Below are 26,127 nucleotides of genomic sequence, written 5' to 3' on the forward strand. Positions count from 1 at the left end.
GCTCACCCAAGCCCACCCAGCAGACACAGCCCACCCAAGCTATGCATGCTCTACACAGGTACATGTTCCTCCCTGTACCCAGTCAGGACACAGTGCAGCTGCTTCCTCACCTCCGACTTCTCCAGTCGGTTTTGAGCTTCGATTTGAGCCACAATTTCATTCATGTTTGTCTCCAACACCATTCCACCCATCACCACCTCCTGCAGGATGTAGTGCACCTAGAAGAGAGGCATCAAGACTCAGAGCACAGCACAGTAGTTTGCCCCGGGGGCAGCAGCAGAGGGGTCAGACAGGCCACATTCTGATTCATGACACAGCCAGCCCCTCACGGGAGACCACAAGACTTCATGGTCTTCTATCAGCAATGGCAGTAGGGTTTGGTTCGCTCAAGACAATGAGGTGGTGGCTGAGGCTTCCAACTCAGACAGGTCATGCTTAGATTCTAGCCCTGCTGTTTGTTAGCTAGGTGGTCTTTGGCAAATTATTTTCTCAGCACTTCAGCTTCCTTCCAAAACTCGGGAATAAATGGCCGGGTGAGATACCTAGATGGAGAACTAAACAACGCTTTGCTAGTGCCTGCTACACGCTGGGCCCCACATAAGTAGAGACGCTTTTCTGTCATCCATTAGACTGTCATCACACTGGCTGGCATTAAGTAGATCTAAGCAGCTGAAATGGTCTAAATGCTCTCCTTAGTGTGCAGCTCACAGTTTCCAGCCAGCCAGCAGTTCTCTAAGCAAAACCAAATCTCGATGCACTACCGGGATGGAGCAGAGGCAATGCAACCACTACACAGGGAGACAGAAAGGCTGCCATGGAGAGCCCTGGGTGCCATCATAACTGGTTTATAGTCATGGGAATTCAACAAAGGGCATTGTGCATGGTAGGCAGGAGCTCAACCACCTAACCAGCATCCTGCAGCCGAGCGGTGTTCTTGCTAAACTGCTCAGGATGGCCCTCTGCTCTCAACTAGATGTTGCCAACTCTTGCAGGTCCAACCTGGCACTTTATATTTCAAATAAATTGTAGCAACGAGACTTGTAATTACTTTCTGTTAAACCTTCTGTCATCAAGTGAGTACAGAACTTTTGGGCCAGTGCACAGGAGGCCAGAAAGGCCCTGGGAAAGCAATTCAGCTGCAAGACTGGTGGGTTTGCAAAGCTCTTGGGCTTAGCTAAGACAGAGCTTCACGTAAGAGGGAGACTAAAGACAAGGCTGAGAGGGTAGCTTGGGTTAAAGCAGGATATCCTGTTTGTGTTTGTGTGTGTGTATACATGCGCGCATGCATGTGTCCCAAGTTTAGACCACTGACCTCCAGTCTCAAGTCAAGTGTCAACTTGTTCTTTGGAGCCAAGAAAGTTGAAGAAAAGATGTGTGTGCCTGTTTTCATGCATTTGACTGTGTTCTTAGATTCTGCCCACAGCACAGTAAGCTGAAAGGAAGCACTAACACGTGGAACTGGGATTTGTCCTTTGACCTTGGGGAAAGAGTCCATAATGAAGTAATCCTTCTGCGCAGCCATTATTATGACTTATAACCACTTCTCTGCTCTCTCCTCTCATTCCTAAATTCTATACAACGTACATCACCCATAGTATACATGAATTTATATCTATATGTAAATAAAACTTAATAGTAAAAGTTTCATATTTAGGCAACTTAAAAAATGTTATGCAAGACTGGTTTTCATATTATTCCTTGGGGGAACTCCATTGCGTACACTTCCCTATCAAATAGTCCTCTGGATGTATTAACTGTGGGAGTTCCTCAGAAAGCAAAAACAGAACTACTGTATGACTCAACAATTCAGTGTCTGGGTACACACTGAAAAGACTGAAAGCAGAGACTCAAAGAGACATTTATACACCCACGTGCACATAAGATATTTAAACACCCATGTGCATATCAGCAATAGTCACAATAGACAAAAAGTAGAGCAGTCCAAGTGTCCACTCTCAGATGAATGGATTAATAAAATATGATGTGTCCATAAAATAGACTACTATTCTGTCTTTAAAAGGGAGGAAGTTTTATACATGCACACACCTGTGCAATACAGATAAACCCTGAGGACACTGTTGTAAGTAAACTAAATTAAACACAAAAAGATATACTACAAAATGGGTGTGGTGGTGCACAACTTTCATCCCAGCACTCAGGAGGCACTGGCAGATGGATCTCAGAGTTTGAGGACAGCCTGGTCTACAGAATAAGTTCCAGGACAGCCTGATCTATAGAGAAACCTTGCTTCAAGTAGTAAAAAAAAAAAAAAAAAAAAAAAAAAGGCTGGAGAGATGGCTCAGTGGTTAAGAGCACTGACTGCTCTTTCAGAGGTCTTGTGTTCAATTCCCAGCAACCACATGGTAGCTCACAACCATCTGTAATGGACATACATAAAATAAATAATTCTTTAAAAAAAAAAAGAAGCAAAAGTAAACCAAACTAAACCAAACCAAAAAGGACATACTATAGAAATGCATTTATGTGGTACCTAAAGCTGTCATCCATAGAAACAGAGAACAGAATGGGGGCTGGGGGAAGGCAGGTACGCTGCAGCGTGTGCAGAGGTGGACAAAGAGCTCCGCAGATGGACAGTGGTAATGGCTGCACACTAATGTAATGAACTCTATGCTACTGCCCTGCAAAGTTATCAGCGGTAAGGCTGGCAAACCCTGACCCCTAAACACAGGCAGAGCCCTATCTGCAGTCAAGCACTCTCAGTGCTCCACTGTTTTCTGCTTAACCCACCTCTTCTTCATTGGTGCAAAGCAGTGCTTTCGCTGAGCATCAACCATGTGTCAAGTGCTTCATAGGACTTGGTGTAATTTTACAATACTTATTTGAGTTTAGTCGCCGTAATGGTTAGTTTTGAATGTCAACTTACCACAGCTCAGAATCACCTGGGAAGAGAGCCTGAATCCAGTAACTGTCTTTATTGAGTTAGTGGATGGCAGTCGTTCTCAAACTTCCTAACGCAGAGACCCCAACTATAACATTACTTTTGTTGCTACTTCCTAACTGTAATTTTGCTACTGTTATGAATTATAATATAAATATTTGATAATAGGACATCTGATACACAACCCTGTGAAAGTGTTGCCCAACCCCTGAAGGGGTCGAGAAGCACTGGTCTATGGGTATGACTGCTTTGTTAACTGAGATAGGATGACCCAGCCCGTTACCCATGGCAGCAGCGGTCCTGGGCTATACTGGACAGGAGGAAGGCATGAGAGCAAGCAGGCAGTGTGGTGGACTCCCTTCCCTGCTGTCTGTGTAGGTGAAGAACTGGAATGTAAACCAAGTAAGCCTTGCCTCCCCACCTGCTCTCTGCCAGGATGTTTCACCATAGCAGCAGCAGCAGTCACAGTAGGATGGCTCCTTCATTTCTTAGCTGAGAAAATGCAATGGAGTCTGCAGCTCCAGGAGCCATGGGTTCCAGAACCAGGGCAGAGCTGACCCCTGTATCTGTCACCGCATGTACCACATGACTCAGGTACACACGGTACGTGAGGCTGTTGTGGCAGCTCCAGTGGGAACTCTTAAGTGTATCACCTCAGGATCCCAAACAATGTACATTGGAGAGTAACCCACATCTTCCTCCATGGGCTTCCTCCTTGGGATTCAGGACAGAGGAAAGTGCAGAGGCTTTATGAACAAAATATAGCTAAAGGCCAAATTTGTAATGTTGTGGGAATCAGAAGATAGGAAAAAATATTAAGAACTTTTGTTTTATTTTTGAGACAGGGTTTCTCTGTGTAGCCCTGGCTGTCCTGAAACTCTGTAGACCAGGCTGGCCTCGAACTCAGAGATTCATCTGCCTCTGCCTCCTGAGTCCTAGGACCAAAGGTGTGCACCACCACTACGCACTATCACTACCTGGCGAGAACTTCTATTTTGAACAAAAAGACAGAATTCCCAAAAGCCATTCAAGTGTGTTCTAAATATAACAGGGAGAAATGAAACTGCAAACCCATTTTCAACAAGACCAGAAGGAAACACAAATCCCAGACCCCCAAACGATGGCAAAGAGATCAGAGCAAGGAGCTCAGGCAAAGCTCCCTTTGCTTCACACAAGGAAAAGATGTGACAGAGAAAATGCGAGCTAGTGACCTCAGAAGGCCTGTAAAACACACTCCCTGAAGGCAAAGCACACACCAAAGGAAGTCTTTGTTGATGGAAGGCCTAGAGTTGGGACCACATTAAAACAATACACAAGAAGCCTGCTGTCCGTGCCTCACAGAAGTGGTCCCTGTGGCAGCAGAAAATGCCTTCACACTGGGGAAGCCTTCCTTCTCATGGGTGCTTAGCTTTGTTAGCTGCCTAGAAATAAGGTTAACCGACTTCACCTACAACTCTCTAACACAGGAATAACAAAGCCCAGCTTAGAATACCCTCCCCCAACAAAACTCCTAAAAATAGCTGGCACCTAAAAAGCAAACCCATTTAAAGATGTTTATAAAGAGAAGTCTACACAGCAGCGAAATAATGAAACAACAAAGAAAATTAGGAAACCGGAAAATCAAACGTTAGACTAAGATCTCCGACCAGAACACTGATGCTGGGAGCACAGTGACAGCACAAAGTGTCAGCCAAGAAAAGATAGGGCAGAAGACAGCTCAGCAGGACAGCAGGAGCACGCACAGACCCTGATCTGATTCCAGCACTGCAGACAAAGCAAATTACAATTTAAAAATGTATTTTTGGGAGCATGGTGATACATACTTAAAATCTCAGCTATTCAAGAAGTCGAGGGAGGAGAAACAGTTGTGTCTATGAAGCAAGAACTCCAAGTAGGAAGTCTAGAGCTTACAACAGAGGGAGACTAGAAGACGAGAAAGTATGTCACAGCGGGACTCGGGGACAAAGTAGAAGGAAAAAGAAACTACAGGATTGAAGGTAAAAATAGAAAATACAAATCAAGGGACATCACTAAAACATAAAAAGCAAAAGGCAAGCAGTAAGAGAAAACTGAATGAAACAATTAGGGGTGGAGGGAGGGCTGGGCAGTGAGTGCTTGCCCGGCACGCTGAGGCCCTGGGACCCAGGCCCAGTACTGCATAAGGCAGGTGTGCTGGTGCATGCTTATGACCCAGCATCTGGGAGGTAGAAGCAGGAGGACCCGAAGTCCAAGGTCATCCTCAGCTATACAGGGAGTTTGAAGCCAGTCTCTAAACCCACACCAAACCTAATACTTAATGCTAGCAGAGACCAGTCGCACCCTCCTGGACACACTCATAGATTTTATGCCTGGATGATCACTCCTGAGTTTTTCTTGAGGAATTGTGAGTGGGATCAGCTTCTGGGTTCCATGTCTCAATAATGAAAACAAGAAGGGCCAGGAAGAAAAGGGAGGGAGCTGGGGGGAGGCCAAGAGGCCACATCGCCTTCAACGGTCCACAGACAGCACGGTAACACTCCCGATACACTTGTTAGGCTTTTTAATATGATTTTCTCTCAAGTCCAAACCTACTCTCATTTGCTACAAACAAACTCCAGGAGCCACCAGTTACAGCCACCATCTCTCCTGGACTATTAGTTCTACGCCATTAGCTCACACAACTCACCCAGAAGGCACCCTTATCACTCCATTGCTCTAGAAGAAAACCTGCCAGGCTGGTGCCCACAATCCTCGTGCCCAGAGGAGGAGTCAGGAAGATCATGAGTTCTAGACCAGCCTGGGTCAGAGTGAGACCCTGCTTCAAAAGCCAAGAATCTCTCCTGCACTATTTGGGGGGGGGGGGGGGTTGGGAAGAATGTGGTGTTCACCAGGAGTGGGGGATAAAGGAGGACAATGAAAGGTGAATATGATCAAAGTACATTTCACATATGTATGAAGTTATCTAAAAAGGAACTCCCTGCATCCCCCACAAAAGGAAAACCCCAGCACCTGTGATGTGACAGTAAGTAGAGAATCCTTCCAAATGCCTTTATTTTATTTTATTTTATTTTATTTTATTTGAAGTAGGGTCTCTTTGTGTAGACCCAGCTGTCCTTGAACTCTCTATGCAGACCAGACTAGTCCTGAACTCACAGAAATCCATCTGCCTCTGCTGCCTAGCATGCTAGGATTAAAGGCATATGCCACTACATCTTTCTACCGTTTAATTTTTACTCTTTCTTCTCATTCTTGGCTTGCTGTGTATGTGTGATTAAATTCCATCACTATAATATTCACAAGAACACCACAAGCACCCTTTGCTAAGTGCACGGCTCCACGGACGGAAGGACTCGGAGGATGAAGGAACAGTAGCCCACGGTAACCTTGCATGCCAGTCAGGAATTCTAAATCAGAGGTAGTAAAACTTATCTGAGTGGATAAGAGCGAGCTAAGACGCTGGAGGCGGCCAAACACAGGTGTGGGAAGCACGCAGCCGAGAAACGAAACTGACCCAGGCACCTGCAGAACTGAAGATATGGGCAGAGCACAAAGAAGGCCTCTGTGAGAGGCCAGGCGGGGGCTGATGGGCTGCCCTGGAAGTTGGCAGCAGCAGTCTAGGTAAATACCTGAGAGAACACTGGGAGTCAAAGCACCGCCCCAATGAAAGGAGGCTGGGAGGAGAAGCCTGCACCTGAGTCATGTAGATGTCACTCAAAATGATGGGACCATGGAGAGTTTGGTGTGATACTGTGTCCCTTAGTAATGTCAGAAGCCACACCCATAAAGTCTCACCAACATGACTGCCCAAATGTGAGCTGAACAAGGATGAGACCAATGGACTGACAAACTGAATGGGAAAAAACCCCACAAGACCCCCACCTTTCACAAAGAAGTATAGACAACGGAGGAACAGTGGTTTTCCCCGGCAAAGGGCACACCCGTTGCTTGTCCAGTGCCAAATGATCAGTAGTGAGAACACGAGAGAACACGAGTCACGCTGCACAGACTGAGCAGTTATATTTGGGTATATGTACATACAGATACGTACATGCACACAATAACATATGTACATACAGATACGTACATGCACACAATAACAACTATTGAAAGAAGAGGCCAGGAATTTGAAGTAGAGTGGGGGAAGGGTAAATGGAAGGGTTTAAAGAGAAGAAAGGGAAGGGAGAAATTATAATTGCAAAAATAAAAAGCAAGCAAGAAAAGATGAGACTAGAGGAAAGCAAAAAGCGTGCACTCTGAGCACAAATCATCACTAAACTGGGCCTTCTCTCGGCCCAGTGAGCATTTACCACTATGATATTGTCAAATATCCTCACAAGTGCTTATTGGGGTTTAAGTAAGAAGTGTCACTTGGTTTCTAAGCTCTTGGCCAATCCAATGGCCCTCTGACCCGGAAATACTCACAAGAGGGGAAGAGTTTACCTGAACATAAGGTTTAAGACAGCCCCAAGGTTCCAAGAGAGCAATCTGATATGAGAATGTAGGTGAGAGATGCATCTGAAATCTTAAGAGTTTGTACAGCAGCAGGGAGCAGCTGGGGTTTCCTGAGTTTGATGGACATAAATCTATGGCCACACTTTAATGAGTGAAAACTGGTATTTATAGTTCTACACAACTTAAATTTTTTTCTCTTGAAACCTCTATCTCACAATTGCCAAAAGTAAGAGTGATTTTCAGCTAACTTGCCAGGCGCTCTACAAATCCTCTGCCCTGTTTTGCTATGCCGCTGCTCTGCTCTCATTCTAACTCCCACTCAAATATCTGTATATCCTCAGTTTTTCTTTATCTTTTTTTGTTTTTTGTGTTTTTTTGTTTTGTTTTGTTTTTGAGACAGGGTTTCTCTGCATAGCCCTGGCTGTCCTGGAACTCACTCTGTAGACCAACATATGCTCAGCATGCTGAAGGACCTGGGTCTGATCCTCAGCACAAAAGGAACAGGGCTGTCCACCTGCTGCCATCTCCCAGTAGAAAGAAAGCACTTTCCCAAATGAGAGCTAGGGTCTGTAATGCTGTCGACTGCTGAGATTTGCCAATTCCCACACTTTGCAGCCTTCAACTCATCTTGCATGGTGACCTTGCTAAATAGTTCTGTGAAAATCAAAACCATTCTTCCAGGTTTGGGGTTCTGACTGCCTAGGACTGGGCCACCTAAGTCAAGGACATTGAGGACCTGTGCTGATGGGAGTCAGCGTCTCCCTGGTGATCTGGCTGAGCGTCTACTGAGACACTAAGCCAGGGCACTGCGGTACTGTTCTCTGCAGGTCTCTTGTCTAACGTGACCGTTTGAGGTTGCACGTTAGGTCTCCTGCGGGTGCCCAGAGCAGTGCTTACAAAGCATTAGCTCACAGCTGCTGGGGAAAGCAGAGTCCAGTACTAGGCTGAGGTGACACAGCTTGTTGATCTGGCATGGCCTCCAAACTTGGCCCTCTGAAACTCCACGTCAGATAAAACAGATTAAAATGAGCCTGGTAGCGTCTCAACAAGATTGACAAGAGTACACCAGGAAGGACACAGATGCCACTTCAAAGTTACAGAAACTGGGCTGTGGAGTTTTTGAGGGTGGAGACAAGTCAGTTTCAATAGCCTTTCCCAAGGACACAAAGCCCAGACCTCCAAGGGTCCCTCCCATCCCTGGGATGAATCAAAGAACATTCTGCCTCTACCTTTGTCAGCAATCACTACCACTGGGAGCAAACTGTCTAAGAAGAGGAAGGGCGGGGTAAAGCCCTGAAGTCAGGCTTCTCCTCTAGTGGAGCAGTCTTCAAACCTGAACTTGGCCATGCTCCAAAGCTGAAGCAGTCAACCTCGCACACCTTCGCCAATAAATACAGAACGTGAAGCTTGAGGAGTCAGCGTCAATCCCAAATGTAGTGCCTCAGAACACCTCCAGAGCTGACTCCACAACACAGGGCAGCTCTCGGGGGATGGGGGGGGTGCTGGACCCCACCCTGGAGGCTTTGGGGCAGGGAGGGTAGGCAACATCTCTTGGACACTATCAGCCCATTAGCCATACCACAGCCTTAGCTTGCTGACAGCCACAGAAACCTCTAGACTAGAGTAATTTCAATTCCTCATCGGATTAAAATCTTACAAGACAGAGGCACACACTCCTGCCTGGCCATTGAGGAGATAGAATCAATAAAATACTAACCAAATATAAAAGAACACGGTCACTCTGACAATCAGGGCACCAAGTTCACAACACTCATGCTTTAACAAGGAATTCCTAATCATCTACAAACCAAGCTTACAAAGTAACTGGGGGGTGGGGGGCTGGAGAGATAGTTCAGCTGTTAAGAGCACCGATTGCACTTCCAGAGGTCCTGAGTTCAATTCCTAGCAATCACATGGTGGCTCACAACCATCTGTAATGAGATCTGATGCCCTTTTCTGGTGTGTGTCATATAAAAAAAAAAAAAAAACATCAAAAAAAAAAGTAACTACAAAAAAAGCCAAGGATAGATAGCATTTTCTATCCCCTCGGGTTAGATTGCTTGAGTAAATTCTATGAAAAGTCTTCAGAGAGTAAGTAGGAAAGAGATTCTTGGGGGAGAGGGTGGGTCATTTTTTGTCTGCTAGATGGTATGTGCTCTGAAAGAACCAGAATGGACTCAGCACAGACTAGGGAAGAGAAATGACCTTGGCTTAGGGTCAGATTCTAGTTCTCATATATTCCACGTAAAAAAAGAAACGGAGAGTGCAAAGGCAGAACTATGCCCTAGAGACCTGGGAGTGGGCCTTTTTCTCTCTTGACTACTCTCATTCTGGAACCTAGTATTTTGCAGCATCTCAAGACACGCGGAGCACTGCTGTTCTTGGGCCTGTGAACTGCCTTGTGATTCTGTGCCAAAAGTAAGTGTGATAATCAGACCTGACCTCTGTTGGTGGCTTGTACCCTCCTCTCCCTAAATGGTGTGACTGTTGTGGGGTTAGAGGCAGAATATTCTTTGACTTGATTGAGATATGAACCAGGGCTGGAGGTCCTGGCACCCAGTGTTCTTGGGAAGGGCTTGTCTCCACCCTCAGCATAGGGATTACTGCAATGCACAGCGTGGAGGGCATAAGGAGGAAGGCATACTTGGTTCCACCTGGGAACTAGGGAGATAGATAGAGCAGTGCAGGAGAGAGTTGATTCTTAAGTCACCATCATGTTACTTTAATGGAAACTTTCTGAAAGTGTATTAAGTATTCCCCGGACTCTGAAATAGCACCCTCACCTCATCCCTGTTAAGATCAATTAATGTGCTGCAGTGTGACGATGAGATACCTTTAGACGCTCAGATAAACAGCTGTTTGGTTCTAAGCACCCAGACCTACTGCAAAGAGGGGATGTGTTATGCTCAAAACATCCACTCAGCTTCACTATCTTTTCAAATACGGTTACCATCACATAATGTTAAGTGTTGGGAGGAAGAGTGATGATAAGATGTGGACCATGTCCTCAAGCACTTGGAATCAGGAAAGATAAACCTGTACAGAATTAACTATAATAAAAGAAGATTGCGATAAGTACCATGACCCCTACAGAATGCTATGTCAGCTCAGGGAGGGGGGCTGAGACTAAGTGGGGGAGGGCGGGGTAGAAATCACCTAGCAACTGTGTTTTCCTCATGTTCTAGAAATTCCACAGTGAAAGGCTCACCACTGGCTAGCTTTGTGATTTATGCTCTCTGAGGACTTACATTTGACGTAGCCAACTATGCGGACTGCTCCTTATTTCTAACTTCTAAAAAGAAACCAATTCCAATTACCAGTTAGGGTTCTCTGAATGTTTTATTTTGGTTTTTTTAGTTCACAGATGAAGGGCCTTGTGCATGAGAGCAAATGTTCTACCTCTGAGCTACATCCCTAATTTATTTCTCTAAAAATGCTCTGTGGGGCTGGGGAAATGGCTTTGTGGTTAAGAGTGCTTACTGTAGTTTGGATCCCTGTACTGATACGGCAACCAAGGCACATATAACACTCTCTCACTCTCACTCACTCTCTCTCTCTCTCTCTCTCTCTCTCTCTCTCTGCATAAACTTATATGGACACATACACAAATAAATAATTTTTTAAAATTTTTTAATATTCTAAAGATGAAGCTGAACTCAATGGTAAAGTGCTTGTGAGAATGTGTGAGCTCTCCAACTCAATCCTAGGACAGCAAGAAACAGAGGAGGTGAGAAAGGAAGGGGAGGGAGGGAGGAAGAGAGGGAGTGTGCATGCTGAAGTCAGGTACAGGGTGCACACCTGCATCCCAGTACTGGGAGGCTGAGACAGGACTGCTGCAAGTTCGAGGCCAGTCTGGGAAAAAGCAAAACCAAAGTTCTAACAGGCTGTTTCTTTCTAGCCTACCATTCAGTCCCCGTCCCCCGTCTGTGCCCCCCCCCCCCCAATGCTTGCACTACTGGTCTCAAACCCACATGGTACTGAGCACAGAGGACAATCCGAACCTTGTTTTCTTGAATTTTGTCCTTGCCCTGGAAAACTGTGGACTAACAGAACATGACTCCAGTCCATTGGTCCCCATGTTCAGGATGCTAAAGCAAGAGAACACTACAGGTAACGTGACCTGGTGAAGAAGTGCAGGCCCAGACACATGCCGGGCAAGTTCTGACTACTATTTATCCCTGTGTAGCCAGGGAGAGGCTGGCTTCCTCTCTTAAGTCCATTTCTTTACCTGCAAATGGGAAGACCCAAAGTCTTAGCTTCCTAGTCTAAGGATAAAAACGATGATGCAGGAGGAAGACTACTACATGACCTACCAGGTATACCTGGTCACTCTGGCTGACAAAGCAAATACCAGATGGGGACGGGCTACTCAGTGGCTGTTCTCAAAGCCACCTCATTACCCCGTTTAACTCTTCCCCCACACCAGAACCCAGTTTTCATCTCCTTTAGCTCAGAGAAGAGTCATGCTTAGTATTGTCCCCAGAAGTAACTGTCAGAAACTAACTGTAATAAGAGAACTGTCTACTGTCAAGCGTAAGTAACCCTCACTCCACTGCATTAGCTACACCATGCAACAAGCCATTCCCATTCCCTGGTGTGGCTGAGTCATTTAGCACAGCAACATGAAAGAGTCCTGTCCCCGACTTGAATTGTAACACCCTTCCTAATCAGAACAAGCACAGCACTTTCAGGTAAACGGAGCCCTATCATTTGACCATCGGGAGTGATCCCAAATGCTGGACCGCGGACCTGCCTTTGGGGTGTGACCTCTAATCTCACAGTTCCTGTCCCTTCTGAACCACTGCCACAAAAAAATAAAAAAAGCCCAGGGTCTCATTCTATGTTCACCCTTTCTATGCTGGGACAAAGACATACAAAGCAGTAATATCCCCGAAGACAAGCTATATAGGCAGTTCACTGGCACTGGCACAAGCCTGACAGCAGGAAATGGCAAGAGGTGAAGCTAGAAAGGCAGGTGGGAGAGAGTATGATAGTCATTGTGTGGGATATCAAGGGACTCTGAACTCGCCATTTAGGTAGCAGTCTCAAGTACTTTCTCCACTCAGGAAAACTCATTTGCTTAACCATTCAGGGTCATTTAACATTATTAAAGGTTTCTAGGAAGGTGGAAGGAAAGGAGAGGAAAGAACACAGTATGCCTGTCTTCTTCCAAGGGTCTCAGTCACTTAGATAGGGGGCAGATAGATAGCATGTCTTAGGAAAAAGACTACAGTCAGAGTTAACAGTTGTGGAAGCAGAGGACTCACAGAAAGAAAGTAAAAATAAATGCAAACTCAGCATTAATTGAGCTAGCTAAAGACTAACTTCAATCACCAATAAGCAAAGGTATGTGGTTCTATACTTAGCAGATCCATACCTTCACTGGTTTTATGTGGCTATAAGGGAAAATGTTACAAATTAAACTATGACATGCTGGTGATATGATATGGTAAATCATAACTATTCCCCAAAGAAGTGGACTACGATGAGGCCTGTCAGAGCACTTGCCTGGCCCATGAGAGGTGTAGTTCAGGTTCATGTGTCCTGAAAAATCAGAAGGGACAAAGTTATGTAGTAACTTGCAAAGTCCATGAACTGTGTCACTCTGGGCTTTGAGGAATACTTCTTCCTGTAGTTAAGTTCTTCTTTCAATAGTTAAGCCCAGGAAGGACCCCCTGGTATTTCTGTTAGTGCTGGCTGACGTCAGGAAGGTTTGGGGACTTACTGCCTAACAACCATGAAGCTTAACTCCTCAAGTCACAGGCAGCTCAGGTCACAGAAGCTGACCAGGGAGCAAATGGAATGTACTGTGCAGGTCCCCACTGGCACCGAACTACAACAATGTTCCCTGAAACGTACACCAGGCCAGTCCCTTTACAGGGCACACACTCCTTTGGCCCCTAGAAGCTGTGAAGTTAATGACAGTTTCTAGGCTAGGGAAAGGATAATCTGCAGACAACTTATCATTTTACCTGGCCTCAAACTCAGACTTTGCCTTATGGCAATATATGTGATTTAACTGTTTATTGTGGTCGACAATAAAGGAGAGGGAGAAGGAAAAAGAGAAAGGAAGGCAGGGAGGAATGGAAGGAGGGACACACAGAGAAACTCCCAGACACAGACACACAGACACACACACACCAGGCACTATGTGCACATGGCACCTTCTCTCTACACAAGTTTCTTCTGTAACCATGGCTTACAGTGATCTCCCCATCCCCTTTAGACATCTCCCACTCCTCGTCTCTTACTTCTTCCTATCTTCCAACTGTGGTCCAGCCATGAAATCGTTTGCCTCTTTTTAGGCATCAAGGTCCTTATACGAGCTGCTCCAGGAGCCTGGAATGCTCTGCTCTAGCGTCACATCTCTTCTTTCTGCTCAAATGCTATCTTATCAGACCTTCTCCTTACCCTACATAAACATCAGGCCATGTCACCGAAGCCTCACGTTCCTGTATGGTGCCCTCTCTACAGTCATCACTAGTTAACATATGCCACACTTTATTTTCCCCTGCGTCATGGACAGGAATGCTTTATTAATTCTTTCTCCAGCCCTAGAACAAAGGAAACATGAATTCACAGCAATTGCATAGTCAACTGGAAATATTTGAACAAGACAGTCTGACCACACTTTCACAATACCACACAATACCGGTAGGAGAAACGATCTGAGTAAGTAGTTACTATGCTCTAAGCACTTTATATGTATGACTCTCACAGTCACTGTCAAGGACTGTGGCAAAAGCCACAGAGTTCCTAAGCAGTAGAGCGAGGATTCAAGTCAAGCCATTTGGGCTTGAGTCTCTGCTCCTAACCACACCATAAGCAGAGACATACTGTGATAGATGCAGCTACAAAAGCAGTCAAGGATGTTGGGGACACATGGGTAGCCTGCTTCAGTCTGCAAGTGGAACAGGTGCCACAAGGAAGGTTAAAGAAGATGGCCAGAACGGAAAAAGCTTCCATGTTAGTATGTTATGGAAGCTAAGAACAAAGAATGCTTTAAGGTGAGGGGACAAAGCTTCACACTGTCACCCTGTCCACCACTCCAAATCCTCCAACCAGCCCTGTGCACACACCCTGCATCCAATCCAGCTTCCCTACTCTCCTACCCTCCACCCAGCACCCCTGCCTTTGGAAAATGGCCCAGGGTACCACTGATTAGCAATAGCAGTCAAAGACACAAAGACCAGTGGTTACACACATGCAGTCTCAAATGTCTACAGATCTATACTTGGTTGAGCTGGAGTTTATGCAAAGTACCCGACCTCCCACCCACCCCTTCCCAACATGCATGTCCTCCCCAGTGCCATCAGATCCTGAGCCTTTGTGTAGCCTAAGTTGGCCTCAAACTTGCAATCCTCCTGGTATCAAAGGTAGTTACCACCACTATCAGCTTGTCTCTACTCTTCTGTTTTTACTGTCTCTAGTTTTGAAAGAAAAACTGAGAGAAATACAGTTTTCAATATAATAATCATATTTTAAAGTTCTTCAATTCTATGTAGAAAGAACATGGGTGTAAGTTTCAGATATTTTTAACCTAAACCTCAGCTTCGTTATCTGTTACTGGAAGACATTACCATACCCACAAAAGTCAGTGACGAATAAAGTCCATAGCATAATTCCCGGCACTGGGCAGTGGACCATCACCAATTTCTCTCCCTAACTCTCCTCTCTCAATGACTTCTTGGTGGGAGCTCATACCGCCTCACGTCTTCTCACTTGATGCTGATCTTCCACCTCACACTGTGGGGACTTTCTCACCAGCCTGTGACTCAATACAAGCCACTCCTAGATGCAGTGGCCAGCACCAAGGCCACTGCACTCAGGTAGCAGCAGGTGCCTGCCATGCTTCTCTATGAAGAACCCTGACTTTCAGCTAGGAGCTGAAGGTAGTCTGTCATCTACCCTGCCCATCAACGGCTCAGTCTACCTCAGAAACAGGTACATCTTCAAAGTCTCATGCTCTTCTCTACTTCTGATAAATATTGCTAACTAAGCCTTACAACTAGGTACTGTATTACCCCACCCAAAGCATGTACATGACTTCTGGTTGGGTGCAATCCAATTTGATCAAAGTGGTGCTTAGTTACAAAAGCCAGCCGTGCACAGTGGGGGCTCCAAGTCAGCTGAGGGCCGCATGTAGTTTCTAGTACCTTCCAAGGAGGGGCTATTCCAAGACCAAACAGTGGCTTTGGGTAAAGCAGCCTGTCTGCTGGACTACAGGCTTCTTAGAGGTGGAGAATTGGTGTAAAAGACACGTTTGTCTTTAGTTGAAACTATATTTAGCAATCTAGTTCTCCAAGTAAATACTTAACAAACACCTTTGTCTGATAATCAGAAGAAAAAAGACAAAAACAAACAAACCAACCAACCAACCAAAAACAGTCAAAGACAAAACCCCACAGAAGTATCAAGACTTCCCAAGGTCAGAAGTCCCAGGAAATAAGGTCATTTGCACAAAGCCCTCCTACAGGGGGAGGCACCTTTTCTCAGAATCTGTTATTGAATTTTAATTTCTAAAACAACCTTAAATTCATGTAGGAAGCATGTAAGATACAGATATCAAATACACTCTTAGCACTTCAGGGAAGATATTGTAGGTGATGTCTCTACTAAGTGTTAGCCATGTTTTCTTCCTACAAAAACATTTCTCAGCTGAACAGTGGTGGTACATACCATTAATCCCAGCACTTGGGAGGCAGAGGCAGTTGGATCTCTGTGAGTTTGAGGCCAGCCTGGTCTACAGAGCAAGTTCCAGGACAATCAGAGCTACACAGAGAAACCCTGTCTCAAAAAATATTTTTTTTCTCTAGTTTTGTAATATGCAAAATAAAGTATTAATGAATTAAATGTCAGCTTTACCTCAGAAAGGACGAATGAAAAACCAGTGGCAGCCTGCTGGGCATGCTGGCAAACACCTGCAATCCTAGCACTCATGAGTGAGGCAGGAGGATATGGAGCTCAAAATCATCCCTGCTGACATAAAGAGCTAGAGGCCAGCCTGGGACACACATATGAGAGCTTGTTTTAGAACAAGCAAACTAAATCATTAGTAGTCACTGCTGTATTTATTAAGTGCGGGCTCTCCTCCCTACTGTTCTAAAGTAGGACTGTGTTTTTTTTTTTTTAAAGATTTATTTATTTATTATATGTAAGTACACTGTAGCTGTCTTCAGACACTCCAGAAGAGGGCGTCAGATCTTGTTACAGATGGTTGTGAGCCACCATGTGGTTGCTGGGATTTGAACTTCAGACCTTCGGAAGAGCAGTCGGGTGCTCTTACCCACTGAGCCATCTCACCAGCCCAAGTAGGACTGTGTTTGCCTAGTCCCTTGACCAAGGTGTGTAACTTATGTTGACTAGTGAAATGACTGGTGGCAGGTATGTCACTGGAAGAGCCAACACACAAGCACCCAGGTGGACTTCCAACAGCCTAGAACTCCAAGTGACAACAGTGTACAGCAACGCCAGTGACCACACAATTCTGGAGAAATAAACTAACCCTATTATAAGCTATGGAGATTTTGGGATGATGTATGACCAGTGCCTCTGAGGATTCACATGAACAGCAAGTGTAGCAAAGTATTCTTAGCTAAGAAAAGTCCTGCTTAGCCGGGTTTCGGTGGCACTCTCCTTTGATTCCAGGCAGGCCAATATCTGAGTTCGAGGTCATCCTGGCCTGAAGAATGAGTCTAGGATGGCCAGGGCCACACAGAGAAGGTCTGTCACAAAGAGAGAGAGAGAGAAAGAAAGAGGGAGGGGGGAGAGAGCTAGCAAGCACAAGGGAGGGAGAGAAGAAGGGATGGAGGGAGGAAGGGATGGAAGGAGATAGGGAAAAGGAAGGGGAAGGAAGGGAAGTCCTGCTTGTTTTGTAGGTGCTCAGCCTCTGAGAAATGCACCCCCATTCCAGTCTTTAAGAGCACAACAGCTCCACAACCACCACTATGCACATACTGTGTGGTTTGTTTCACCTGCAGCTTATGTAAGGGACAGCTCTGGCAATTCCCCTTTGCTCTTGGTTAGTTTGGTGGTTAGTTTGTGATTAGGGAAGGACTGACATCTATAGGTCAGGCTGGCTTTGAACTCATGGTGAGCTCCTGTTTTAGCTACCCAAGTGCTGGGGTTACAGGGTGTCACAACACCGGGCTCCCTTCACACATCTTATAAACACTGAATTGTCTTAAAAAGGCTAGATTCCAAATGGGTTCCTCTAAAAGGTCAAATGTTGCTGCTCTGTGTATAGGGTTAGCTCTACCTAGCTGCCCCTAGCTTCTAAGAAGGAATAACTAAACAAACCAAAGAGGCTGTGTGTGATCTCAACAGCTGGCAGCCAATGAGACTGGGCCCTCAGGAGTGGAAGGTTTACTAGCAGAGAAACCTATACTGTGGGAATAGACATCAGGGGTAGTTTAAAGAGAGCGTGGCTCCCCACCCCCACCCCTGCTTCTTCTTTTTAAACATACTCAACAGACTTTGGAAGCTAAAAAATCCTTTTCACATATCTAGCTGTCCACTGTCCTGAGGGAATGAGATACTTCTCTAAAGCAGAGAAGCCAACACTGAGAAATGGAGACAAAGATGGACAGAAGGCATGCCTTGACAATCAAACTGCTGTTTTACTGATCCTTAGCCCTGGCCTACATAAATGCATCCTGAATGCGCTCACTCATTCTTTAAGCAAAACTCCCTACTCTCGACATATTAGTAGACAAGGGCTAGGGATGCAACGAGACACCAGATTGGACTGACTTTCCCATTTTTTGTTTGTTTTGTTTTGTTTTGTTTTGTTTTGTTTCGAGACAGGGTTTCTCTGTAGCCCTGGCTGTCCTGGAACTCACTTTGTCGAACAGGTGGCCTCGAACTCAGAAATTTGCCTGCCTCTGCCTCCCAAGTGCTGGGATAAAAGGCATGTGCCACCATGCCCGGCTGGCTTCCTCACTTTCTGGGCACATCCAGAAAAGAAAAGATGGCCAGAGACAGTCAAATGTGCCAGCTAGCTACTACTGTGAGAACTTAAGACCAGTCTACCTAATTCCTCATCTTCAGTAAACTCACACAAGGACAGGTGTTCCTCGCTCTTCTTTTGTTTCTGGAGACCAAGCAAGCAAGGCAGAATACCTGCTTCCGAGGTGTCGCTCAGATGTAAAAGGTGCTGCCAAGCCCTGCTGTTGCTCATCTGTTCCCAGAAGGGCCATCTGACAAACATGACCCGTTGTCACTGTTTATGAGCCTGTCACCTTATATTTCAGAAGTTCAACCGCAAACACTCAGCATTTTCAGCTATCTACTTGGCAGCCTTCCTGTGCTCAGCCCCACCCAGCATCACATGGGCCAACCCTATTGAGAGCCCATCGCAGACTAAAGCAGCCATCTTGCCCTGTGGTCCTCAACCTATGGGTCCCAATCCCTTTGAGGTCAAACAACCCTTTCACAGGGGTCACAGTTATGAAGTTGCAACAAAACTATTAGGGGCCAGTACAACCTGAGGAACTGTACTAAAGGGTGACAGCATTCACTTGATGAAGTCAGTGAATTGTGATGTGAGTCTGATAGCACAATCTTGAAGACCCAATAGAGTCCAATCCCAGATTTGCTGTTGAGAGGCTACAGACGAGGATGCTAAGCCATCCACTCAGTTTTGACAAAGGAAACTCAATTACCACAATGCTAATACTTAGGATGCTGAGCTGTGTTTAGGGATTGCTGGGAGCACTGAGGAACCAACTGCCTCTGCAAAAATATGTTCCAGCAGGGCATGGTGGCACACGCCTTTTATCCCAGCACTTGGGAGGCAAAGGCAGGAGGATTTCTGAGTTTGAGGCCGGCCTGGTCTACAAAGTGAGTTCCAGGATAGCCAGGGCTATATAGAGAAACTCTGTCTCGAAAAACCAAAAAAAAAAACCAAAAAAAAAAGTTCCGGATGTGTCTAGAGAGTAAATAGCTACCTCTCAGAGCTGGACCCTATTCAGTTACATAGGAAATTTGAGACCAGTTTGCATTACATGAAATTCTGTCACAAACAGGACATCAAAACTAGACCAGTTTGAGAATTACCTTCAAGACTGGTAGTCTTCCAGAGTGGTAGCACATGCCTTTAATCTCAGCAGAGGTTGGCCTCCAACTGGTCTACATAAAGCTGTTCTAGGCCAGCCAAGGCTACACAGTGACACCCTGTTTCCAAAACAGAAGGAGGAAAAGGAACAGGAGGAGGAGGAAAGGGAGGAGGAAGAAGAGGAAGAAGAAGAGGAAGAGGAGGAGGATGATAGTTTAAGTATATAAAATAAGTACAAGATATAGCTGAATCTATCAAAGAGGGAAGAGAACAAGCAAAAACCTCAGGAAGATTCTGAGGTAACAACAGAAGATTAGAGCTGTCCTGCTAGAAAGCTCACAGCACTAGGTACTGCAGACACATTAAAAAAGGTGATGGTCAGAGCTAGAGAGATGGCTCAGCAGCTAAGAGCACTGGTTGCTCTTCTAGAGGACCCAGGTTCAATTCCCAGCACCTACATGGCAGCTCACAACTGTCTGTAACACCAGTTCAAGGGGATCCCTCAACACAGACACACATGCAGGCAAAACACTAACGCACATAAAAATAAATAAATCTTTTAAAAAAGAAGAAAGTGATGGCCAAGAAATGGTTACAGGATCTGGAGATCAGGAACTCACCTAAGAATCGGAGCTATATGTAAAAAACAGCTTATAGGGAGACATGAAGTAAAATGGAAGATGTGTGTAGGCCTGCCTCATCCAAGAAACTCACCTTGGGCTGGGGTGGGGCTCAGCTCAGCACTGTGGTTACCCTGTATGTGCGGGGCCTTGGGTTCCTGTCCTGCACTATAGCAGTAAAAGAAAGAGAGGGGAGAGAAGGTAGGGGAAGGGTCAAAGGGAGGGGGAGGAGGAGACAGGAAGGCAAAGCAAGGAAGGGGAGGAAAGAGGAAAACCTTGCTTTGAAGGAAATGACAAAAATGTAGTTAGAAGCAGAGGGGGCAGTGTCGCAGAAAGGCTCCTCTGGGAGGCGGTGACTCACCTAGTGACATCACAGCGACACATCTAGAGATTTGTACATATAAGAAGGATAAAAAGCACACCAGGGAAACCAGCTGAAAATGCAAGATTCCGGTGTCCTTCAGAAAGAGACAGGAAATGGGATGCAACAAACTCCCTTCAGTACAAGAAGGAAAATATGGCGGTGTGAAGAGAGAGACAATAAAGAAATGGGATTTAACAAAAACCAGTTTAGAAGTCTGAAAAAGAAACCCAAGATTAAAGAAGAGTGTGATGGCACGTGCCTATAAGTCCAACACTTGGAACGGGAGAGAGGAGGACCTGTTGGTTTAGCCTCAGCTACACAGTAAGGAAGCTCCAGGCCAGCCTAGGCTACATGAGACCTTTTCTCAAAGTAACAAAAGAAACACCAAGACTGGAAAATTTTGAAAGTATTAGAAATTCAGTCAAATGTGTCTGGGTGGGCCTGCTGCTCTAAGCTTCATGAGCATTAAGGGGGCAGCTTAATTAAGCAGCTGCCGGGACCAGCAAGATCCACCGCCAGGCGCTGCTGGCCTCAAGTTAAGGGAAAGAGTCTTCCGTTAAGAAGCATGAATCCAGTGATAAGCTTGCTGTTTTCAGATAGGTCTTTTGCCTACGTAAGTTAAACAAAACAGCTGACTATCAAGGCACACCTGAGATGGCAAATACTTTGTGAGAGTGCAGATAGCCAGGCTGACATGCAAGGAAAGTGGAGTCGCTCTCTGGGAAACACCTTCAGTAAGTCTAAGGGTGACTAAGACAGGATTCTGACTCCTTCTACCATCAACTTCAACAACAAATAGATATGAGCAGTCATTTCTCAGTGCCAACCCACAGCTAAAAATAAACAGTTGTATGAACAGCAAAAAAATCTGCTGCAGCAGCAAGGTGCTTTATGGAACTGACAAGAAGATAAGATGCACGAGAAAGGAAGGGCAGCATTTTTATGGCCACTTACTTCCTTCTAAAAGCCATGCCCAATAAATGGAATCGTTTACTGGCTGAGCAGACATCCTCACAGATGTTTAAAATGGCATTAGAAGGATGAGGCAAAAAGGCACCCAAGAGGCAGAGGAAGGACTTCTGACAAATCCTGACATCCTTTCATGACCAGCAATCCCTAGCCATTAGGAAGAACAAGGAAGAAGCCCTCACCTGATACAGGATGTTTACAGAAGACCCACAGCAAACGCTGCGCTTCACGGCAACAGCTGAGGTGCTTTGGAAACCAGCGACCCAGACCTGATGCCATTTACCCCATGCCTAGCCCGCACAACACTAGAGATCCTGGACAACAGAGTGCGGGTACAAGAAACATAAAAAGTAAGAACACTGCAAAGAAATTAACAAAATGTCTACATACAAAAGAATTCCTAAGACCTTAATATAACCGCTGGTCTTAGTGTAAACATATAAAAATAAAATCAATTTTAGGTAGCAACAATACATTTAAAATGAATATTCTAAACACTATACATAAAAAGTAGATATCTGGGGCTGGTGAGATGGATCAGTGGGTAAGAGCACCCAACTGCTCTTCCAAAGGTCCGAAGTTCAAATCCCAGAAACCACATGGTGGCTCACAACCACCCGTAATGAGATCTGACACCCTCTTCTGGAGTGTCTGAAGACAGCTACAGTGTACTTACATATAATAAATAGATAAATAAATAAATAAATAAATGTTTTTTTAAAAGTAGATATCTAAGATAAAAATATAACAAAATGCAAAACCTCTATAAAAACATAAATGCTAACTGACAGATCTAAAGAAACTTTCAAAGAGGAAGCAGGAAGATTACTATGGATTTAAAGCCATCTACATAACAGGCTATATAGGAAGCACTAGGACACTTTGTTCATTGGAGATACACTATGGGTGTAGTTTATTATAAAAATGTAAATTACCTTCGAGTATGTAATGGACTTGATGCAATTCAAGTTAAAATCTTTTTTCTTTCTTTTTTTAAATTTATACACCATACTTAAGGTCAGGTGTCAGACCCAGAAGGAGATGGCCAACAGAAAATGAACTCAGTGGTATTTTTGGAACTTTTTTTTTGTCACATAATGCTTTATTTGGGCATTTTTAACCTTACTGGTCTTTTGCTTTTATGTTATGACTTTTGATTTTGTGTTTTTATGGGTTTTAAGTATATGGATGGGGTTTTGCGTGTTTGTTGTCTAAAGAGAGAGAAGAGTGGAGTTGGAAGAGTGGGGAAGTGGGGGTGATCTTGTATGAGGAGACAGACACAGCGGTGCTACTTACAGAAAAACAGAAAATTCTTACAAAGACAGTCAGCCTTGAACAGCACACTGTGACTCGGAAAGCTGCCTTAGAAGCACACCCTACACTGCTCGCATGAAGCAGCTTGAACCAGAGGACCCCCCCCCCCCGCCCCTTCCCATGCTCCACCTCGCACAAGACCACCGGCTCTTCCAGTTTTCCATCCCACAGGTTCCCAAGGGATCAAGTACTAAGCAGGCGGTCTTCACAAATAGTGCCTATGAACACCTACCACTCTGACTGACTGTGCCTACCTACCCTGTGTTGCTCATCACTGACACTGCCGCGCTTACGAGCTCCTGATAAAAAGAGAGCTGTCAGCCTAGAGAGGGGGCTCAGAGGTTAGGGGAACTGGCTGCTTTTCCAGAGAACACAGGTTCAACTCCCAGCACCCACATGTCAGTTCCTAACTGTCTGTAAGTCCAGATAAGGTAGATCTGACAGCCTCACATAGACATACAGGCAGGCAAAACACAAATGCACATAAAAAGAAATCAATCATTTTTAAAAAGAGAGCTCCTGTGAGAGAAGTGAGGATGGTCACTTCAGCAGACCACCCCAACACAACAGGGACCACAGAAGATGAAAGAGCTGTGTCTTCTTTCCTGCCAATTAAGAAAGTCCTTTCTCCAGAAAGTCCAATCTTTTAATCTATGCTGAGACATTGAAATGTCATGTCCATATTTGCAAACAAACAGCTAGCACCTGCCAAGGATCCCACTCTGCCTATCACATAGTAACCCTGCTATGATCCCACTCTGCCCATCATCACATAGTAACCCTGCTATGATCCCACTCTGCCTATCACATAGTAACCCTGCTATGATCCCACTCTGCCTATCATCACATAGTAACCCTGCTATGATCCCACTCTACCTATCACATAGTAACCCTGCTATGATCCCACTCTACCTATCACATAGTAACCCTGCTATGATCCCACTCTACCTATCACATAGTAACCCTGCTATGATCCCACTCTACCTATCACATAGTAACCCTGCTACAATCGTGACCGTCGCACAGCTTCAGAAGGACCACACCAGGCCAAACAGCTCCACGTGAAGTTTACTGGAAGAGAGAGGGGCAAGTTGGCGGCGGGAAGAGAAGGGGATAAGAAAGAGAGAGAGATCAGGGGAGCCTTTCTTTTTATATGGGTGATGACATAATCACTGGTAAAGGTGGGAGGTGAGCCAAGTGGATTCTGGGAATATGGTTGCCTTGGAAACAGGTGTGCAGGTTCCACCTATGTGATGTCACGGGTTTCAGAGGTCCTGATAACAACAAATCCCAATAGCACCTAGTTTTTTTACAATTTAAAAGAAATGAGCAGGGTGCCAAGATAGCTCAGTAGGTAGAGAGACGTGCTGCCAAGCCTAATGACCTAGGCCCCCATGGTAATGAGAACTGACAAGTTTGTCCTATAAGTTTGTCCTCTGACCTCTACATATATACTGTGGCTACAAAGTTAGATATGTAGTCTCAAAGAACAAAACCAAAACAACAACAAAAAACCCATCCCTTTTAAAGTAACGTTAGGCCTATAAAGACAACTCAATTTGATATTTTCAATGTCCTTCCAGATAGCATAGGGGAAGTGTTTTCCATGGTGTAAATTACAAGACAGCAACATCCTTAACAACAATACCGGTAAACACCACCACTGGCACATGCAAAGAGAAAGGCAAAGACATGTCTCAAGTTTAAACATCTTCCAGATGACAGGGAAGGTTGACACTACAAAAGCACTACTGAGTCCTGAGCCTTGTGACACTGTCAGTCTCAAGTCGTCTGGAAGGAAGAAATAGGTTCCATGATCATCCTGCACCAAGCAGTGACAGTCAGAGATAGGCCAAGGAAAACAGCACTCCTGTCTGACATCCAAACAAGAATGCACTGACTGAGGTCATCTTCTAGGAACCAGATTGCTCCTTTAAAGCAGTCAGGACTTCTCTGGACCACAGAACCGTAACAGGGACAAGATCAACCAGACCAGACCTTGTCTAGGACTGCTTAATCATGTCTACCTCTCGCCTCTCATGCAATTCTCCTATTTAAACCCTGGTACAAACAGAGAAGAAAGAGAAGAGAAGCCACTGGAAAAAGGCCAAAACCAGCTTAGCATGGTAATGCTAGTAGCAATGAGTGTAGAAGCTCTTGCTGCCATAATAAACTAATAAAAATTATGCCATAGCAATGGGCAGTTTGGGGGCTGGAGAGATGACCCAGTAGTTAAGAATACTGGCTGCTCTTTTACAGGCTCCAGGCTTGATTCCCGGCATCCACATGCTGGATTGCAACCATCCTGAAACTCCAATTCCAAGAGATCCTTTTCTGACCTCTTTGGGCACTGTACACACAGAGCTCACAATCAATCAGACAGGCAAAAGACCCATAAGCATAAATTAAATAAATAATAATTAAGTGAAAATTAAAAGCAACACACACACACACACACACACACACACACACACACACACACACAACTCCTTCCAAAAGCCATGGATCACTGGAAGGTCACTGGCTGATTTACCAGAGAACAGCACTGAGGACCACATGTGCCAGCTGGACAAAATAACGTGCTTATCCCCTGTGAGTTGTCTCCTGTTTAACTTGGCACAAGAGGACTCAGACCTCATTAGAGTTATGCTAACAAAACAAAACTGAGAACATTACTCGGGTCTATTTCAATTCTCAGTGTGCTTCCCTGACAGTATCTTTTTTTTTTTTAAATTTATTTAATGTATGAGTGCTCTGCTGCATATATATCCCTATAGATGGTTGTGAGCCACCATGTGGTTGCTGGGAATTGAACTTATGACCTCTGGAAGAGCAGACAGTGCTCTCAACCATCTCACCAGCCCTCCTGAGAGTATCTTGCATCTGATCTTAAATGGTGTCTCAGTACCAGTCACTACACTGCTCCTCAGTAGAGATACAAGATTTTATTTTGTTTTGTTTTTTAAGATTTATTTTTATTTTATGTGCATGAGGTTTTTTTGTTTTGTTTTTGTTTTGTTGTTGTTGGGTTTTTTTGTCTATCTGTCTGTCTATCTGTCTGTCTGTCTGTCTGTATACCACATGCATGCCTGGTATCTGTAGAGGTCAGGAGATGCCATCAGATCTCCTGATTGGAGTTAAAGACAACTGGTTCTGAGTTACGATACAGGTACTAGGAACCAAGCCTGGATCTTCTGCAAGAGCAGTACGCACTCCTTTTTTTAAGTTTTGTTTTGTTTTGTTTTGTTTTGAGACAGGATATTTCCATGTAACTGCCCTGGGTGTCCTGGAAATCAACTCTGTAAACATAGCTGGCCTCAAATTCACAGAAATCCATGAGCCTCTGTCTCCCAAATCCTGGGATTAAAGGCTTGCACCACCTCGTCTGACTGCAAATGCACTCTTGACCACCAAGTCCTACAGCCCCCTAAGAGACAAACTGTATTACGTCAGCGTTCCTGAGTTCACATCATTC

General features: G+C 45.0%; 1 protein-coding gene across 1 annotated transcript in view; it reads right to left on the reverse strand.

Annotated features, from left to right (window-relative positions):
- Positions 1-26,127, reverse strand: part of Ap3s2 (adaptor-related protein complex 3, sigma 2 subunit) — a 45,316-nt gene that overhangs the window by 7,031 nt on the left and 12,158 nt on the right. Inside the window, exon 5 of the mRNA NM_009682.3 lies at positions 111-218. Within this exon, the coding sequence (NP_033812.3) occupies positions 111-218 (108 nt within the window). The remainder of the gene's footprint in view (positions 1-110; positions 219-26,127) is intronic.

This window comes from Mus musculus, chromosome 7 (genome assembly GCF_000001635.26).
Source record: "Mus musculus strain C57BL/6J chromosome 7, GRCm38.p6 C57BL/6J".
NCBI lineage: Eukaryota > Metazoa > Chordata > Mammalia > Rodentia > Muridae > Mus > Mus musculus.